The sequence below is a fragment of the Dysidea avara genome, chromosome 11 (genome assembly GCF_963678975.1).
Source record: "Dysidea avara chromosome 11, odDysAvar1.4, whole genome shotgun sequence".
NCBI classification, from domain to species: Eukaryota; Metazoa; Porifera; class Demospongiae; order Dictyoceratida; family Dysideidae; genus Dysidea; species Dysidea avara.
This window is the reverse complement of record NC_089282.1, coordinates 17,255,013-17,274,711: the sequence shown is the minus strand read 5'-3', so window position 1 is coordinate 17,274,711 and position 19,699 is coordinate 17,255,013. Positions and strand designations below refer to the sequence as shown.

At 38.2% G+C, this 19,699-nt stretch overlaps 1 protein-coding gene and 1 long non-coding RNA gene across 4 annotated transcripts in view; one reads left to right on the top strand and one right to left on the bottom strand.

The window, feature by feature from the left end:
• Positions 1 to 16,859, top strand: part of LOC136238843 (probable serine/threonine-protein kinase DDB_G0271402) — a 24,426-nt gene extending 7,567 nt beyond the window's left edge. The window contains exons 3-5 of one of the 2 annotated variants that reach the window (XM_066029468.1): positions 4,127 to 4,351; positions 13,848 to 13,949; positions 15,870 to 16,859. In XM_066029468.1, the coding sequence (XP_065885540.1) occupies positions 4,127 to 4,351; positions 13,848 to 13,949; positions 15,870 to 16,793 (1,251 nt within the window). In that variant the 3' untranslated portion in view covers positions 16,794 to 16,859. The remainder of the gene's footprint in view (positions 1 to 4,126; positions 4,352 to 13,847; positions 13,950 to 15,869) is intronic. The other variant, XM_066029469.1, reaches the window with a different exon arrangement.
• On the bottom strand, positions 5,967 to 7,023 carry LOC136238844 (uncharacterized). 2 transcript variants are annotated; one of them, XR_010693217.1, is made up of 3 exons: positions 6,395 to 7,023; positions 6,190 to 6,342; positions 5,967 to 6,123 (listed from the first exon to the last, which is right to left on the bottom strand). It is a non-coding gene; the product is annotated as an uncharacterized lncRNA (long non-coding RNA). The 2 variants fall into 2 exon arrangements; XR_010693218.1 differs by having other exon boundaries at positions 6,212 to 6,342.
• Positions 16,860 to 19,699: the final 2,840 nt, after the last annotated feature.

The following is a 19,699-nucleotide window of genomic DNA, read 5'->3' as shown; positions in this document are numbered from 1 at the left end:
ATGATAGCCTCCACAGGGTGATCATAGCTGAACTCTCTACTAGAGCTGAAATGGATAGTAATTTTAGATATTCGGATATCCTGAACAGATTTTATCTGGATATCTTACGGACAATTGATTGCATAATCAAAAATCTTTATTAAAAGAAACTTGTTTTTTATTTCAAAACAAACTTGTCAATCAACTTATATCACACACTTGTTACAGTTTATAATGAACATGACTTCAAGTTTTGTTTTAAAAAAATTAACATGTCAGTGATTTCTGGTTTCAGACAGCTCCTAAGGTTACTAACAATCAAACCAGCAGTGGAAAAGATTCTTTCTGATGGAATCGAAGTTGCAGGTACACACAGCAGTTTACGGGCTACTTCTGCTATTACAGGAAACCGCTCTTGGTTCAATCTCCACCATAATAATGTACATTCATCATGGTGTAGCTGTAGTTCTCTTTTAAGTCATTCAAGTTCAGCCTTTCCTAACTTGAACGTCTTCATCTGTAGAGCGTGTAGAGTTAGTAGTAGTTCCCAATAAAAATTACAATAGCTGTTTCCTTCTCGTCTTTCTTCTTTTTGCATTTGGCTCTTCTGTTTCTTCTCTAATATACCTTGTAGTCATCTCAGCTTCACAACTCTCTTCAATCATTGCTATCTTTTCCAATAAAACTTTCTTAACTTCTTCCCTCTCTTCACTCTTCAAAAAGTCCAAATCTTTGTATCTTGGATCAACTGCAGCTGCAAGAATTGCTATGTTTTCAGGATCAAAGAAAAGCAATTTTCTAGTTGTGATATCACAGTTTCTTTAAATCTTTTAATGGTTGGCAGATCAGTGGTATCAGCCTTCAGGTGACAGTTTATCAGTCCATGAATAACTGGATAGATCAACGATGATGATACATTTTGCTCTAAAGACAAAGCTTTGTAGCTACCTGTAGAGCCTTAAGTACTACCAGTAATTGTGAAAGCAGGTCCCATTGGTCAGATGTTAGATCCAAGTATCTTTTATCAGGTGGTGTTACTTTATCATCATGAATTACTCCATACACAGTCCATCGTTGTTCAGCTAGTCGCTCATACATAAAGTAGGTAGAGACTTCTTGTAGGAGAATGTACTGAGGAAGGTTCAGTGCTCCCTGTTGTTCATGTAGTGGTGTCATTGCCACAACACTGTGCTTGAAGTGTGCAACAATTTTTTTACAAACTTCAGTTAACCTACTAATGCTGTGTATCTCTAACCCAGCATTGACTGCAAGCTGAAGTGTGTGTCCAAAACAAGGTAAACTGCCCCAATCTTCAACCAAATCAAGCACCATGTTGGATGCATTGTCATGCACCACAGCAACCACCTTATTGTCGATATTCCAATCCTTTGCTATTTCTCTCAAACTTTGAACAATGTGAACACCAGTGTGTTGTTCTGTAATTTCACAAGTTACCAGCACTTTACTGTCTAGCATTCAGTTTTCAGTAAGAAAGTGGACAGTAACTGTGTTGTAAAGTTGAACTGTTCTACTGTACTTGTCCAGATATCAGTTGTCAATGTTACACTAGGAGTACTTTCAAGACCGCTGGATAGCTCTTCCTTAATGGCATGAAACATTTTACAACAAATAGATGTAATATGTGTGCGTGATGGCACTACATATACAGGCTCAATGTAGTTCATTAGTTGCTTGAACCCAGCACCTTCGACCACTCTTAAAGGCCGCAAATCAAGCACAACAAAAGTGGTAACTCTCTCAGTTATAGCAGCTGCCAGTTGCGTACTACAAGTTTGTAAGGTGCCATGATCCAGAACACTTTGTTTTGGTTGTTGTTTCTTCTTATCACCCTCACTGTTCACTAATCACTCGTATTCTAGTGGATGCTTTGCCTGTAGATGACTCTTTAAATTACTCGTTTCTCCTCGTTGTATATCACATAACTTGTAGGGTATCTTTTTCTTCGAAGCCCTTTCATCACTGTCTCCCTCCTCACAGTTTATAGGCTCATCAAAGTATTCCCAAACACCACTTCTTCACTTGTGAGTATTGGCCATTCTGCGTTTCTGTGACAATTCTGTGACAATTTATTGCGCATTACATAATATCCATTATTTTTTCAGTCTATCCGGATGCCAAATACTATTCAGATATCCGGATAGCTAGGATATCTGTTTCAGCTCTACTCTCTACAGGGTAACTTTTAACATAGCTGAACTCTGTACAGGGTGACTTGTAATGTAGCTGAACTCTGTACAGGGTGATTTGTAATGTAACCAAACTCTCTACAGGGTGACTTCTAATGTAGCTCAACAGTCTACAGGGTGACTTGTAATGAAGGGTGACTTGTAATGAAGGGTGACTTGTAATGAAGGGTGACTTGATACACAGCTAAACTCTCGAGCTTGGAGTCTCTACTAAATGACTTGTAATACAGATAAGCTCTCTACAGGGTGACTTGATGTAGCTACACTCCCTACTGAGTGACTAGTAATGTAGATGAAATCCCCTACAGGGAAACTTGTATCAGCTGAATTCTTTACAGGGAGACTTGTCACATAGCTGCACTCTCTACTGGATGATTAGTCTACTTACATTACAATTTTCAGCTTAGTAGTGTGTATGGTAGGAGTAACAAAAATAGTATTGATTTATTTATGAAACTAGATTATGTCTGTTACTACTGGTTGGCTTTTACATAACCTCATGACCATTCTTCCTAACTACAAAAGCTTTACACTACATTAGTTACTTCATGTACCGGCTGATGAGAGTACAGCAACAAAATTAGTACGTGTGAGTTGTTCAGATAATCTAGAGTGTGTGAATGAAGAAGATTAAGAAGAAAATAACACAAATCTTTGAAGGCATGTGTCTTAACGATGGCTGACTCAAATTTGAAATCAGACGAGGTGCTCTACCCAAAGAAATTCCAAATCAAAAATAAGTCCCATTCTGGGTCCACCATTTCTATATCGGACCACAAAGGAGTAGACGTGGCCTACAAAATAACATCACTCAAAAAATAGCCCAGACGACAATGAGGCAGTATTGGTTAGGTAAAACTAAGCCCAAGCAAGCTTTCAGATCGACCTGAAACGCTTTCAACAAGTTGCTACGGAATTTTAAGAATTTTTTATTCAACAAAATTTTCTACTGACTGCCTGACTGACTGACTGCCTGATGCCTTCAGACAAGCGTAACTTGATAATGGCTAAGGCTACGGGCTTGATTTTTTCATTGTTAGACATCGCTTCAGCCTGAGAGGTGCTTTTTGGCATACTACAGTACACACAATGCATTCTTCATGGACTTACCAGTGTCCTCCTTTATGTCCCATTCATCTTTGCTGACAGCGAAAAGTGTCGATTTGGTGGTAGCACGTGATGGCCAGCTTCCCTTCGTTGCAAAAATCGTCCGTATTTTTCATAGTGGCTACTTCAATTGCAGAGGTGTTTTAAAAACAGTTTTTGATTCGTACTGCTGTGTAATGGGTTGAACATAGCTGACAATGAAGTGTAATGGATATTTCACTTTTCAGATAATTTATATAACTGGGCACGCGGCACCAACCCTTTCGGTATGCATGGGTTGCAGAGATGCTTTTTGAGCAGCCCTTGATTGATACTGCTGTGTAACGGGTTGAACATAGCTGACAACAAAGCATAATGGATCCTTCACTTTTCAGACGATATAGCTGGGGCACGTGGTGCCATTTCAAATGCAGTATGCGTCACCAATCTTAGTAATATTATTTACAAAAAAAAGTTAACAAACAAGTATTTCAAAGAATTTATAATTAAGAGTAGGGACCATAGCACATCGATAAAAATTACTGAAACAAGCTGGAGTAGTGCACGATATTAAATCACAGTAAAACAATAAGAAGTGTTATATCCCTACTGTTATGGTACCTTGGAGAACAGTAGGGATATAACACTTATTATTGTTTTACTGTGATTTAACATCGTGCACTACTCCAGCTTGTTTCAGTACTCTTTATCGATGTGCTTTGGTGCCTACTCTAGTTGAAAATTCCAATTTTTTTGAAATACTTGTATTAAGCACAACTATGAAATTTTAAGACATTACCTTATCTGATGTGTACTATCAACAGGAGAATCATTTGAACATTGTTACTGTACAGGTGACTTCACTGACCACCCAACTGGAGGAGATGACAATAAGTAATGAGGAGCTGAGGGGAGAGAACGGTGTTCTCAAGACTGAAAATGATGGCCTCAAGGTGGAGAATAATGGCCTCAAGGTGGAAGTTGATGGTCTCAAGGTGGAGAATAATGGCCTCAAGGTGGAGAATAATGGCTACAAAGAGGAGAATGCACAACTGAGGGCAGAGAATCAACGTTTGAAGGTCAGTAGACACAGGTTAATGATATAAGAAATGTTGTTGTTTTTTAAGCACAGTATAAACCATTACATGAAGCTACTGCTATACCATTGTTCTTATAACAATAACACTAGAACTGGTACCTGGCCCCACCTGGCCCCCTTTACTACATGTACTGTAATACACAAATCATAAAATACATCATAGTATATGACATGTATTTCCAGTCTACTACTATAACAGGGTTGAAACTGGGTCAGTATTTTGATGAGCTGGATGACCCACTGACCAAGCAAGTCAGATCCAGTGATGTAGTAACCTGTTTTAGTAAAAACAGAGACGTGTGCCAAAAGCTACATTTTAAGTATTCCACTAGTTTATCAAATAAACAGGTAGCTATCATACAGTGTGATAGTACTGTATATTAGGGATCATGAAGCTTTGGGTACTTCTTGCCAAAAATATCACCAGCCTCACAATACCTTCATGGCACCTTGGCAGTATTGGTTAGGTATAACTAAGCCCAACATACCTTATTTTAATGTGACCCAAAATACTTCCAAAAATTTTGCTACAAAATTTTTATTTTGTGAAATTTTCTGCTTACCTACTGACTGACTTGCCTGACTGACTGACCGATGCCTTTAGACAAGTGTAACTTGATGATGGCGAAGGCCACAAACTGGCCTGCTGCAATGTCAATACAACTACAATCAGATAGAGGGTGAAGTTCCCATCTAGCCAGACTGTCAAAATGAGCAGAGGTGTTGGGCAAGCACACCTCAACATTATATAACACACTTCAAATATGTCAAATAGAATAAAGAATAGGCGTGATGTTGTGACCTATCGTGGAGCACCGGTACCTCCGTACAGTAGTGTAGTCTAAGTGCCCTTAAGTAAGTGTGGTGTCTATTATGCTGCTTAAAGAAAGTGTTGATATGGAAAATTAATGCATTGATATGGTTTCGTTGGAAAAGAAGACAAGCAGCCTGACTGAAGATAAAAGAAAAGACAAGGCGCACAGGGCGTACCCTCGTCGGAACCCCAAAAGGCACATCCCATCGGTGAATTTGTTGTGGCGTAAAATGATGACTGTACGCTGCTTCGTTTGGGCTCTAGGCTTGCGACTGTGGTCAGTGAGTGAGTGAGTGAGGCAGTGAGACGAAATTTCAAGTTTTGGTGATTTTTAAAAATTCTATATCCAGCTGCCAGTAAGCGTTTTCTTGTTTTTAACACTACATTTGATGCTAGATGGACTAATATTATTCTGTAAAGGTGATTTTCGTGGCATAAGAAGTCTCTAAGCTAGTTTTTAAAAGGTGATATTTTTGGCGGTGTGCATCATTTCGGGGCATTCCTACTTAAACAGTACTACTGTACTGTTTGATACTTAATTTTGGTAATATTTTAGGTAAAACACCAACCTGTAACATCAATACCATAGCGAGTTTCCTGGCTCAGTATTTTCTTATTCTGCTCTTTGATAGGAATGTCCATAGAGCGTACATTGCTCTCCCACTCCCTAAGGTAAGGTCTAAATTCTTTCTGAAGCCACTATAAAATTTAATGTAAATTAAATATGTAAACAAAAACTGTATTGCATACTGTTAGATGAAAATGTTTTGCAGAAGTGTATGGTGATTGAAATGGTTTTATCTTCTCCTTTGAAGTCGAGAAATTATTAACATTCAACTATCGAAAAAACGATCCATCATTTCTACAAAACGAATATTCTCCACGGTATCCTCTGTACTTCCCTTCCGTAAGGCACCTACTACTGATTCACTCAACATCTACAGAAAAAGAGAAGTTACACTGTAAACACCCAGACATTACCATGGACATTAAATTATTCTAACCTGTGCTGCAAGGTCTACTCACATTTTGGAGAAATTTGTTAAGTGGATGTGTTCATATTTGACCTTGGGCAGCAGTTTCAGGTTTACTGGCCTCTTGGTATCAGCCAAATAAATATCCGAGAGATGTCTCCATAAAATACGTTTGCCATTGCACTGCAGAGAAATAAACAGTGAGCGACTGTACAGTGTATTATTATTATCTTACCATTAATTCCCACTTGCTGCTCCACCAGCAGTTCCTTATCGTCTTGATGAGGTGTGGAGGATCAGCAATGAAGTACAAACTGCGCGGGGCATCACAACCAAACACATTGTCAACTTTGTAAACAATTTCAGACATTCCTTCATTAAGCAATTTCCACAGTCAATGATTTGTAGAAGCACCATCACAAATTAAAGCCATCACTCTATACCTTGTCTTTCCAGCCTTGATATTGCTTCCCATACAGGATCAATTAACAGGTCACCAGAAAGATCAGCGCACGCATATTGTGCATAGGGAAAGTTCAGTTTACTGATCAAGCCCCTCACCATAAATACCATCATTGACTTGGCTATAGTTGGAGAATAATCTTCATCAAGGGATGCTTCATACTCCATCAAATGTTTATTTATCTCTCCAAGGTTGAGATTTCTCAACTGGCAATGTAAAGTCCCAATTGTATCAGATGGTGCATCCTTGCTAACTGTCAAGGGAACAGAGATTTTACATGAAGGTAATTCAATGTCCTTTGTTGGTATTTGGACTACTAATGCCTTCTTCTGTGCATATTTCTTCAATTCATAATTCTTCTTAGAGCAAAGACGGAGGCGTGTATGCCCTCTTCCACTCATACTAAACTAATCAAAGGAAAACCATGTAACAACTATAGTTTCAACTATATATATATAATTTATAGCTAATGCAGTTCCATCAAAAATTGAACTTTCTCTTTGGGTAACTTAGCTAAACAATAGGGCTGAAACGAATATCCTAGTTATCCGGTTATCCGGATAGTAATTGCCATCCGGATTAACAAAATAGATTAAAACGGATATTACGTAATACGCATGTGCAATAGATTGTCACAGGATTGTCACAGAAATGTAAATGGCGTCTACGCGTAAAAGAAAGAGTGGTGTTTGGGAGTACTTTGATGAGCCGAAGGAAAATGAAGAGGCAGGCGGTGATGACAGAAATTTGAAAAGAAAGATACCGTGTAAATTATGTGATCTAAAACTTTCTGACGGTGGAGGCACGAGTAATTTAAAGAGTCACCTTCAGGCGAAGCACCCGCAGGAATATCAGCGATTGATGAACAGTGAGGCTGATAAGAAAAAGCAGCAACCAAAACAAAGTGTTCTAAATCATAGTAGTTTACGAGTTTGTAGCTCACAAAAAGCAGCAGCTATAACTGAAAGGATTGCTAACTTTGTTGCACTTGATTTGCGACCTTTGAGAGTGGTCGAAGGTACTGGTTTCAAGCAACTGATGAACTACATAGAACCAGCATACGTAGTACCATCACACACACACATTACTTCAATTATTTGTAAGAAATATCATACCATCAAGGAGGAACTGTTAAGCAGTCTCGAGAGTACTCTTAGTGTATCACTTACAACAGATATCTGGACAAGTAGAACAGTACAAGCCTACATCACAGTCACCATTCACTTCATTACTAAAGACTGGGTGCTTGACAGCAAAGTATTGGTAACTCGAGAAATGATGGAGCGTCACACAGGTGTTCATATTGCTGAAACTCTAAGGGAAATAGCAAAGGATTGGAATATTGATAATAAGGTAGTTGCTGTGGTCCATGACAATGCATCAAATATGGTGCTTACGTCTGATTTGCTTGAAGATTGGGGCGACTTACCTTGTTTCGGGCACACACTTCAGCTGGCGGTCAATGCTGGGTTAGAGATTCACACCATTAGTAGACTAACAGGAGTTTGTAAAAAGATAGTCTCCCACTTTAAGCACAGTGTTGTGGCAATGACAGCCTTACATGAACGACAGGCAGCACTAAATCTTCCTCAACATAGTCTCCTACAAGAAGTCTCGACAAGGTGGAACTCTACTTACTTTATGTACGAGCGACTTGCTGAACAACGATTGGCTGTATATGCAGTCATTCATGATGAGAAAGTTACACCAGTTGATAAAAGGTATTTGGATTTAAATGCTGACCAGTGGGACCTCCTTTCACAGTTACTGGTAGTACTTAAGGCTTTACATGTAGCTACAAAAGCCTTGTCTTTAGAACGAAATGTATCATCATCATTGATATATCCTGTTATCCATGGGCTGATCAACTGTCATCTAAAGGCTGACACCGCTGATTTGCCAACCATACAAAAGTTTAAAGGAACTGTAACATCCCAGCTAGTAGATCGCTTTGCTTTTGATCCAGAAAATGTAGCGATTCTTGCATCTGCAGTTGATCCACGATACAAAGATTTGGACTTTTTTGAAGGATGAATACAGGAAAGAAGTTCAGAAAGTTTTGTTAGAGAAGATAACTATGATTGAAGAGAGTTTGGAAGCTGAGCCGACTACAAGTACTAGTAGAGAAGAATCTGGAGAACCTAATGCAAAGAAGAAGAAAGAAACAGCCATGTCATTTTTACTGGGAACTACTGCCAGTTCATCACAGTCTACAGAGGAAGACAAGTCTGGAAAGGCTGAATTTGACCGATTTAAAAGAGAACCACAGCTACACCATGACGAATGTGCATTATTGTGGTGGAAATCAAACCAAGAACGGTTTCCTGTTATATCAAAAGTAGCTCATCAGCTGTTATGTGTGCCTGCAACTTCGGTTCCGTCAGAGCGGATCTTTTCCACTGCAGGTTTGGTTGTTAGTAATCTAAGGAGTAGTCTGAAGTCGGAGAACACTGACATGTTAATTTTTTAAAACAAAAACTTACAACCTTTAAAATAATGTATCTTACAAAAACCACGTGTAACAAATATCTATTTTTATAGTGTGTAACATTCAGTATGTGTGATGGACAAACTTTTCTTTATCTTTTGATTATGCAATCAATTATCCGTAGGATATCCGGAGAAGATTTGTCCAGGATATCCGGGTATTGAAATTTACTATCCGTTTCAGCCCTACTAAACAAAGATTTAAATTATTAAAATCATGTAAATGCCCACAACCAATACCCTGTGCAATTCAATTTCACCTCTACTGTTTAACAATTATCACAAGGGGAAAGCCACCACGCACATTACAGCTAGTTCTTTGGTTCACGCTAATGACATGCTTAGGTGACCACTGTTTTCCTCTGATTGTACTCATTCGCCTTTTGTATGCCCACAAATGTCTTAAACACAATCACTACAACTTAAAATGAGAGTTTTGGTCTCAGTAGGGCCACATTAATGCAGTAAACTTCTCTCACGCGTTATACACAAACAAACCGATATCAGAAAAGGCATTTTTCATACCTGTAATTGCCATTACTTCACCCAGGCTGAAAGAAAGAAACGTGCACTTTCAAGGTGACTAATCAACACATTCTTTTCAATACTGACTGCTTGCACGGAATTCTATTGGATTATACGTGATTGCGTGATCGTTTCCAATCCTGGGTGGTACAGTGGAACCTGCGTTACGGTCACTTGGATTAAGCGGTCACCTTTGCATGACGGCCATGGTCACGGTCCCAAATATTTTCCCATACAAATGTATGCATTGTGGTCTGCATTAAGCGGTCACCTGTCTCATGCGTATAACAGCCAACCAAGAATTCGCCTATGAATCATTGTATACATAACTTTCTCCTTCTTATAGCGGTCGCTACCTTTTATGGTGGCATGTTAAGCAAATTGCCTGACACCACAGCACCATTTCAATTAATGCACAATTATCACACTTCCTGCCTTTCAAATGAATGCTATATAATCTATTGGGCTTCATTGCTTAAACATATTTAATAGCTATAACCAACATTCATAACAAGCTCACCTTGCCTTTTCTGTACTAAAATATTACTGCATTGCGGTTGGCACAAGCCTCTTAATAATAATCACTCATTTATAATGGTCATAGCCACTAAAATGCTGAGGACCACCTTATGCAGTTTTTCTCTATAACAGCCACCTCTATATAAAGGCCAGATATATCTGGTCCCAAGGTGACCAATATAGACAGGTTCCACTGTACTATAATATCTATGGCGTTACTCTACAATAATACGCTTGGAATTTTTGCAATCAGAATTGATGTGGTTGTTGGCCAACGTTGTAATCCACAGGTGTGTGTTTCCACTACTGTCCATATAATTATCAGTAAAAAGGAAAGCGTTAAATTGTTCAACAAGATGAGAAATGGTTAGAACTGAAGTGGCTTGTTCATGGGCCAAGTGATGTTAAAAACTGGGTTGAAACTTCAGAGTTACATAGGAGTAAAATGAAGGTGTGATATTCCACAAAACTTTGTATCACACAGTATGATAGTAGTGTAAAGTAGGGCCCACGAAATAGCATTACTCAAAAACCAGTTTCAATTTTTCCCGACAATGATGAGGCAATATTGGTTAGGTAAAACTAAGCCCAAACAAGCTTTCAGATCAACCTAAAATGCTTTCAACAAGTAGCTATGGAAGTTTAAAAAGAATTTTCTACTGACTGACTACCTGAAGCCTTCAGACAAGCATAACATGATAACGGCTAAGGTTACGGGCTAGATTTTTTTCACTGTTTGATGTCGCTTCAACCCAAGAGGTGCCTTTTGGCATACTGCAGTACGTACAATGCATTCTTCATGGACTTACCAGTGTCCTCCTTTGTGTCCCATTCATTTTTGCTGACAGCGAAAAGTGTCGATTTGGCGGTAGTATGTGATGGTTTCTCTTCATAACGGAAATGATCCATATTTTTCATAGTGGCTGTTTTGATTGCAGAGGTGCTTTTCGAACAGTTTTTGATTCGTACTGCTGTGTAACGGGTTAAACATAACCGACAACAAAGCGTAATGGATGTTTCACTTTTCAGACAATAATTGATATAACTGGGGTGCGCAGCACCAATTCTTTCGGTGTGCGTGGATTGCAGAGGTTCTTTTCGAACAGTTCTTGATTCGTACTGCTGTGTAACGGGTTGAACTTAACTGACAACGAAGTGTAATGGATACCTCACTTTTCAGACGATAATTGATATAGCTGGGGCATGTGGTGTCATTTCAGATGCGGTATGTGTAGGTTCACCAGTCATAATAAAAAAGTCAACAAACAAGTACACAAAAAATTAAGATTTTCAACTAGAGTAGGACCATAGCACATCGATAAAAAGTACTGAAACAAGCTGGAGTAGTCCATATATTAAAACACAGTAAAACAATAAGAAGTGTTATATCCCTACTGTGCTCAAGATACCATAACAGAAATGCACAGTAGGGATATAATACTTCTTATTGTTTTACTGTGATTTAATATCATGGACTACTCCAACTTGTTTCAGTACTTTTTAGCAATGTGCTATGGTCCCTACTCTAGTTGAAAATTCCAAATTATTTGTGTATATACTTGTCTATTAATTTTTCTTGCAAACAATTATTATGATTGGTGAACCCATGCATACTGCATCTGGAATGGCACCACATGCCACAGCTATATCAATTATTGTCTGAAAAGTGAAGTATCCGTTGTCAGCTGTGTTCACCGCATTACACAGCATTTCGAATAAAGAAGCACCTCTGCAATCCATGCATACTGAAAGAAAGAAATGGTGCCATGCGCCACAGTTACATCAATTATCGTCTGAAAAGTGATGGCTATGTTCAACCCGTTACACAGCAGTACGAATCAAGAACTGTTCGAAAAGCACCTCTGCAATCAAAATAGCCACTATGAAAAATACAGACAATTTCCATTATGAAGGGAAGCCATCACATGCTACCGTCAAATTGACATATTTCCCTGTCAGCAAAGATGAATGAGACACAAAGGAGGACACTAGTAAGTCCATGAAGAATGCATTGTACATACTGTGATATGCCAAAAGGCACCTCTCAAGCCGAAGCAATGTTGAACAGTGAAAAAAATCAAGCCCGTAGCCTTAGCTGTTATCAAGCTACGCTTGTCTGAAGGCATCAGTCAGTCAGTCAGTTAGTCAGTAGAAAATTCCATTAAATAATTTTTTTTGTAAATTCCATAGCAAGTGTTTCAAGTCAATCTGAAAGCTTGTTTGGGTTTAGTGTCACCTAACCAATACTGCCTCATCGTTGTCAGGGGAAGTTGAGGCTGATTTTTGGGAGATGTCATTTTGTGGACCACTCCTACTCCTTTGCGTTCCCTACTATACAGTTACTATCATACCATATGATTTGAGTCATTATAGAACACTACTACTGGAATGGTAAGCTTAGAACAGTGTGTACAGTGTAAGTTCAATTATGGATCATAGTAAACAGTAGTCTCGTGTGGCCAGACCGCTTTATTTTCTTTTTCATTTGGTCGGGAAAAAGAAGGGGTCTGGTCCGGTTCAAATACCCGCACTCGTTCTCAAAATCCCAGTTGTGGCCGGGATTAATTCTACGCACGCGTCTTAATGCATTCTCGAAGCAACCTTGAATGGACGTTAAGTCTGCCATTGACTGGGTAATTGAAAAGATAGGATTCCGATCATTCAGTGACGAACAGGTAAGCTACGATTTTGTAATGTTTGCATTGATTGTAGTAAGCGTGCTTAGAATTAATCCCAGCCACAACCGGGATTTTGAGCGGTATTCGAACCAGACCAGACCCTTTTTTCCCGACCAAATGAAAAAGAAACAAGTTGATGTTGTGCTACTTCTAAAAACCAGGCGCCATGCAGCTAGCTAACTCATCTGGAATTAACTAGCTATAGATAGTACATGCTACTATAAATTAACCAACTATGTATTACTACTTTACAATAGGGTAGTTTTGGGTTGTGCAATAATATTATTAGCTAATTCTCGTATTTTGTAATTCATGAAATATTCGTAATTCGTCCAATTACGTTGCTATGCACTGCTAAGGAAGCGTTTGTTAAATAAATTGCTTTTACCAACATATTACGCACAGAACTATCTTCTAAACTGTTTTATAGTGTGACTAATGTGTTTTTTCCCACAAATTCTCTCGACAAAGCCTCAAAGCTACTCTTCATTTTTGTCGCGTACGTAAGGGATACGCCCCCTTTCAACTCGAAGCGATAGGCTATTCCTGGTAGTGTATGAGGCCTGCACCGTTGTTTTTCAGTTGCTAAATGCCTGAAAACCTCAAGGGGAAGGTAGTCTGAGGAAAGTCACCACACCCGTATTTCAGTCCGTCGAAAAGAAACCACCTCAGAGCAAAGTTCACCTGTGAAGTTTAATACAGACTTCATTTCACTTTTACTTCTTAGGTAAAGCTGCTTTTACCGTTATTAAACGATTTTGCTCTCGTGGGTGCGTACGGACAAACATAGATAGGTAGATAGGTAGATAGATACACACACACACTTTTACGAAAACAATTTCAGTAAACTAGGCGCGCGCCTGGTTTAAAAAAAGCGGTCTGGCCACGCGAGACTAAGTAAACAGTAGGGAAACAAAGGAAGTCACCTACACCTGACATAATTATACATACATCAATCCAAACGGTTAATTTTCTTCTACCATGATATTACATATTGTAATTCTACAATCATGTAGCATACTACATTGATGGCTGATCAGAGGAGCAGTCTACCACCTCCTGTTCATCCTCAGTCTAAACAACGTGTCGTCCCAGTATCTCAGAATAAACAAACAAGGGTGAGTGCTTCTACTATTTTACAAGTATAAGGAAAATTACAATTAACAAGCTAGTAAGCTAGCTAGGGTTATTACATAGTGTGGTATAGTGCTGGACATCATAACTTTCCAAAAACACAAAATGCTACATTAGAAAAAACTTAATAGGCCATTGCGCACGGTTGTAAACAAAGTGCTGTAGTTTTCAAAGTTTTATCCTACGGCTATACAATAAACATCACTTTACTCCTGATGTAATAAGGATTAATACCTAAGTATTTACCCTACAAGAGGACCAAAACACACTGAGAAATAAGGACATTATCATTCAACAATGACAAAACACTCTAATAGAACAGTCAGTACACTAAACTATATTATCCATACACACTGACCACACATAATAACAAAACAACTACTACACATATCCTGTCAGTAAGGACATTATCATTCAACAACAACAAAACACTTTAATAGAACAGTCAGTACACTAAACTATATTATCCAAACACACTGACCATACATAATAACAAAACAACTACTACACATATCCTGTCAGTAAGGACATTATCATTCAACAACAACAAAACACTCTAATAGAACAGTCAGTACACTAAACTATATTATCCATACACACTGACCACACATAATAACAAAACAACTACTACACATATCCTGTCAGTAAGGACATTATCATTCAACAACAACAAAACACTCTAATAGAACAGTCAGTACACTAAACTATATTATCCAAACACACTGACCACACATAATAACAAAACAACTACTACACATATCCTGTCAGTAAGGACATTATCATTCAACAATGACAAAACACTCTAATAGAACAGTCAGTACATTAACTTGTACAACAAGCAATGAGGGTGTTCATATAACATATTTGTGTGGACAAACATTGCCTAAACTTAAAACATCTAGTACCCTCTGACTGGTGCCTTAAACCTATTACAAAATTCTGTTCTCTACAAGTTTAAGGAAAAATTAGGAATTTTAAGGGATCACAGAAATAATAGTAGGGAAACAAGGGAAGTCACCATGAGAAGGACCTCTACAATCAATCCAGTTACAACGGAACACTCTGATGATTCTTGTTACAAACATTACAGAGGGAAGCCATAGTATAACACTACCATTAATCTACACCTTGGTACTATCAGCAAAGATAAATAATAGTTGTAAGATGTGTACTAGTGGTCTACCTGATATGTGTACCCTCAACCCTTGGGCCCTGGGTAGACATATCAGACAGACCACTCATGTCCATGTTACAACTATTAAATGAAATTTTATCCCCAAAACATTATACATTATCAGCTCTCTGTTAGATAGACACTTCTTTTGGTATCAAAGTACTGTAGTTGGAAATTATCACTAACAAGTTATCATGGAGTATTGTATACTATAAACCTCATGATATGTTAGGTGGTTTAGTTACATCATTACAAGTGAACTATCATATAGTCTTATACCACAAAACAGTATACTCAACTTACTATTGTTGTTTTCATCACTTTCAGTTCTTCCTTATCTGTTCCTTAGCCATTTTCAGCTAATCCCTAGACAACAGTAACAAAATAAACTGATCATTTCCTACACGTGTACAATGTGTACATATACAATACATTATAGCTATAAACAGTGTCTTGATGGTGGGGTGAAGATGAATGATGGAATACCCTACCATGTCCCTTATTTCTACAGGGTATATGACTACATGAACTGTTTATGGTAACATAAACACAATAATATTATAATAACACTATTAGTAATAGTTCTTGTTATTAGTGTATGTATATAACATGTGTGAATCCCTAAATGTGTTTGGTGATCACCAGTTACTATAGTGACCATTCATCTAATGTGTTTGTTGTGTAAACAACATGTTAACATTGTTATTACTAATTTATTGTTGTTGTTTAGGAACAACTGGTCCAGTCCCCCACACCAGACCTGTTCAGTGGACCAGTGAACATCAAGTGGCAACATGGAGCCCCTCCACCAGTGGAGGGTGTGTACCACACTGGTGTGTTATGTGATGGGAAGGTCTACATTGGAGGAGGATGGGATAATATTTTACCATCATACAGGATAGATGTGTACAATCCTGTAAACAACTCATGGAGCCCTTCTCCTATCAACACTACTTATGGCTTCTTTGCCATGACCACCCTCAACAACCAGTTAATCACTGCTGGAGGGAGGGATAGAAGTCGTCAGGTGACCAACAAGATATTCTCACTAGATGGTGATCGCCTAAAGGAGTACACCAGGATGATTACACCAAGAAGGCTTGCCACAGCTGCTGGTTATCAGGGAACACTTATAATAACTGGAGGTCAAGATGACCGGTGGAGGATATTAGCCACTACTGAACTGCTTGACAGTACCACTGGACGGTGGTACACTACCAGCGATCTACCACTACTACACTGGGGGCTACAATCAGTAATAGTTGACAACACCCTCTACCTGTTAGGAGGAGTCAATCAAGATGGCATATCCCCAGCAGTATTTACTGCTCCACTGGACACTCTGTCCAGTCACCAGTTGAAGTGGAGTTCACAACAAGATACTCCATGGTGCTGTTCAGCTCCTGTCAGCATACAAGGTAGACAACTACTAACAGTAGGTGGACTGAAGAAGACAAGAAGAGGTTACACTAGTGACATTAACATGTTCAACAAGGTCAGTCACAGCTGGGAAGCCATAGGACATATTCCATCAGCAAGACATGGACCAGCTGTAGTTAGTGTAGCTGATAACAAAATAGTTGTAGTAGGAGGGGTGGATGATAAGAAACAGTATACTAATACTGTATGGATTGGCTCATGTGAGCCACAGTAACTGTATACATTGTACATGTTATTATTGTACCATCTTATTAATAACAAGTTGTTAGTAAACTAGTAATTGTACTAACTGGTAATGTGTATTTGTAATTATAACTGATTGATATGTATTTCTAATGAATATTACTATAAGTCAATTCTCATGGACTGGGTCACTATTACAATTGATACACATAACAGGATTGTTACCATGTCAACATGTAAGGTTGGGCAATATTTCAATAAATCACCAATATTTCAATAAATCACCAATATCATCTAATCAAGTACTTGCAATATAATTAATGTATGTAATTAACTCTCAATATTACAGTGGAACCTGTCTAAAGCGGTCACCTTCTGGCCAGAAATATTTGGCCTTTATAGAGAGGTGGCTGCCTAACTCAATATCCTCCATAAAGCAGCCATAGGCCATAAACTGAGGTTTGGCCTTTATACAAAGGTTCCAGGGACTTATATACTCAGGTTTAGCTATAAAAATGCATTTAGCTACACTCCAGGACATCGCTTACTTGCACAGCAGACAAATTAGCTAGCAGAAAAGAGCCTGAAGCTACTCTGAGTTTGGAGACAGCAATTGAGCTCCATATTGCTATCATCCTACAGCAACTAGATCACATTTGTATTCCATATTGCTAAGATTAGCTCCATATTGCTATCATCCTAATATAGACTGAAGTGATTTGTACATGCATTTAAGAAACTGTTGTGAAGAGGAGTATGTTTGTTTCATGGTAAAGTTAAGATCAATCATCTGAATCAGTATTTGAAAACATAACAATAACATATTGTGACCAGATTTGTGAAAACTGAAGGGGTCTTCCACACACATCCATTTTACCAACTTTGAAGATTCATAGAAAAAAAGCCATTGACTATTCACTTGAAATTTGTTCAGTAGTGAGCATCAGCATGGAGTAATGGATGAACAAATTTCAGGTTTACAGTTTGATCACTATCTTCCAAGTTCATAGAACTGGATGTGTGTAGAAGACACCTTTTTTGCAAATTTACTACAGTTAATATAAAAATCACAATTGAAAACCAGGAATCGCTCAAAACCCTGTACAGCTAGGCTACAGATGCAGGGGCAACGTTAACCTAACAATGAAATTGACACAGTGGCTTCTTGAAGTATGTATAGCTATAGTACATGCCATTCTGAGGTACAAGAGTATCTGGAGTTCAAAAACACAATGTCCTTATTTGAGTTGTACATTAAACCTTGAGTGTGAGAGAGCTTAGACAATTTTAATAGGTGACTAGTTTACCAATTTTAAATTGCTGATATTTACATTGTATTCTGATGTTGCTATTAAATGTGTGGCACTTTCAAAGAAAAAGGAAGTTTAGAAGCCATACATCTACGATGTAAGGTATATAGTGATGGCTTTCATTTCCATTATGACAGGTACTGCTCAAGGTGAACTGGGGTACTGCCCTACCAATTTAACTCTAAAAATTCTGATAACTCATCTTCATGATGTCGCTACATATTGCCATGCAATGAAAGCAGCTCTAAAAACCACTGAAGCTCACTAATGACATGACTACCTGGAATGGGTGATGCTATCGCTCTAATCTGTAAGGAAGTTAGTGAAACAAACAAACCGGGAAGCTCAGAGGTGTTATAAACACAAGTATGACAAGACAGCAAAGAAATTGAAGTCTAAAAGTTAGAGACTGGATATTAATCTATTTTGCCCAAGAAGAAACCAGCAAGAACAGAAATTTGTCACAACTGTGGCATGGACCATACAGGCTAGTATCTTGAAGAGACCCAGACATTATTGACTGTCTGGAAGCATTTCTAATACCAACTAAACCACTGAAGCCCACTAATGTCAATGACTAACTGGAAACAGGTGATGTTATCACTCTCATCTGCAAGGAAGTTAGTGAAACAAACCAACTGGGAGGCTCAGAGGTGTTATAAACACCAGTATGACAAGACAGCAAAGTTTAGGGTTAGAGACTGGACATTAGTCTATTTTGCCCAAGAAAGATTACTATCACAAGCAAACTATTTGTATGAATTTTATGTAAATTGCAAGTAGTAGTTTGCCCTATTAATAGTAATAGTAATAGTAAAGACTTTACAGTGCAACACAATAGGGTACAATTACAGTATTAATTATCAGTTATTTAAGTTACACTGATGGTCTGCTAGCAACCTGTGCTAGCAGCCAAGTACAAAACAAAGTGTACATTAGTTAACTATTTATATTAAAATTAGGGGTAGTAGCAATATTACAACAATTATAGCAAGGGCAACGGAAGTGAGGGTTAAAGTGTTCAGCAAAATGGTTCCAGAGGTGATTGTAAATCAGTGACTTGATTGTGTTGAGGTGTAGATCAATGTTGATTGGGGGGAGAGTATTCCAAAGTCTAGGGAGTCGATTAAAATAGAAATTACGAGTTTTATTGTTGCGTGAGTAATTGTGTAACAATTTGTGGGTTGTAGCTGATCTAGTCCTGCTGGTACTAAAAGATACATAATTGAAGATATTAGAGTGGAGATTTGGCTGCTTCAAAGATTTCACAAAAAAGAGAATATCATAAAAATCAAGCATATACATCAAAGGAAGGAGTTTCAATTTAAGTAAACGAAATTTGTAATCTGAAGTGTAATCATTTAGAATATATTTAGTGGCTCGCCTTTGTACTCTCTCAAGTATAGTAGTGTCTTTTATTAGATGTGGATTCCATAATTGTGAACAATAAGTAAGTTGTGAGCGGACAAGTACTAAATATAGAGATCTTCTAGCTTCCACTGGCCCAGATCCACCAAATGTTTGTCTCAAGAGTGCCAGTGATCTATATGCCTTGGAGCAGATCATGTTGTGGTGGTTATTCCAGGATAGATCACTTGACATTTGTATTCCAAGATCTTGATGTTCA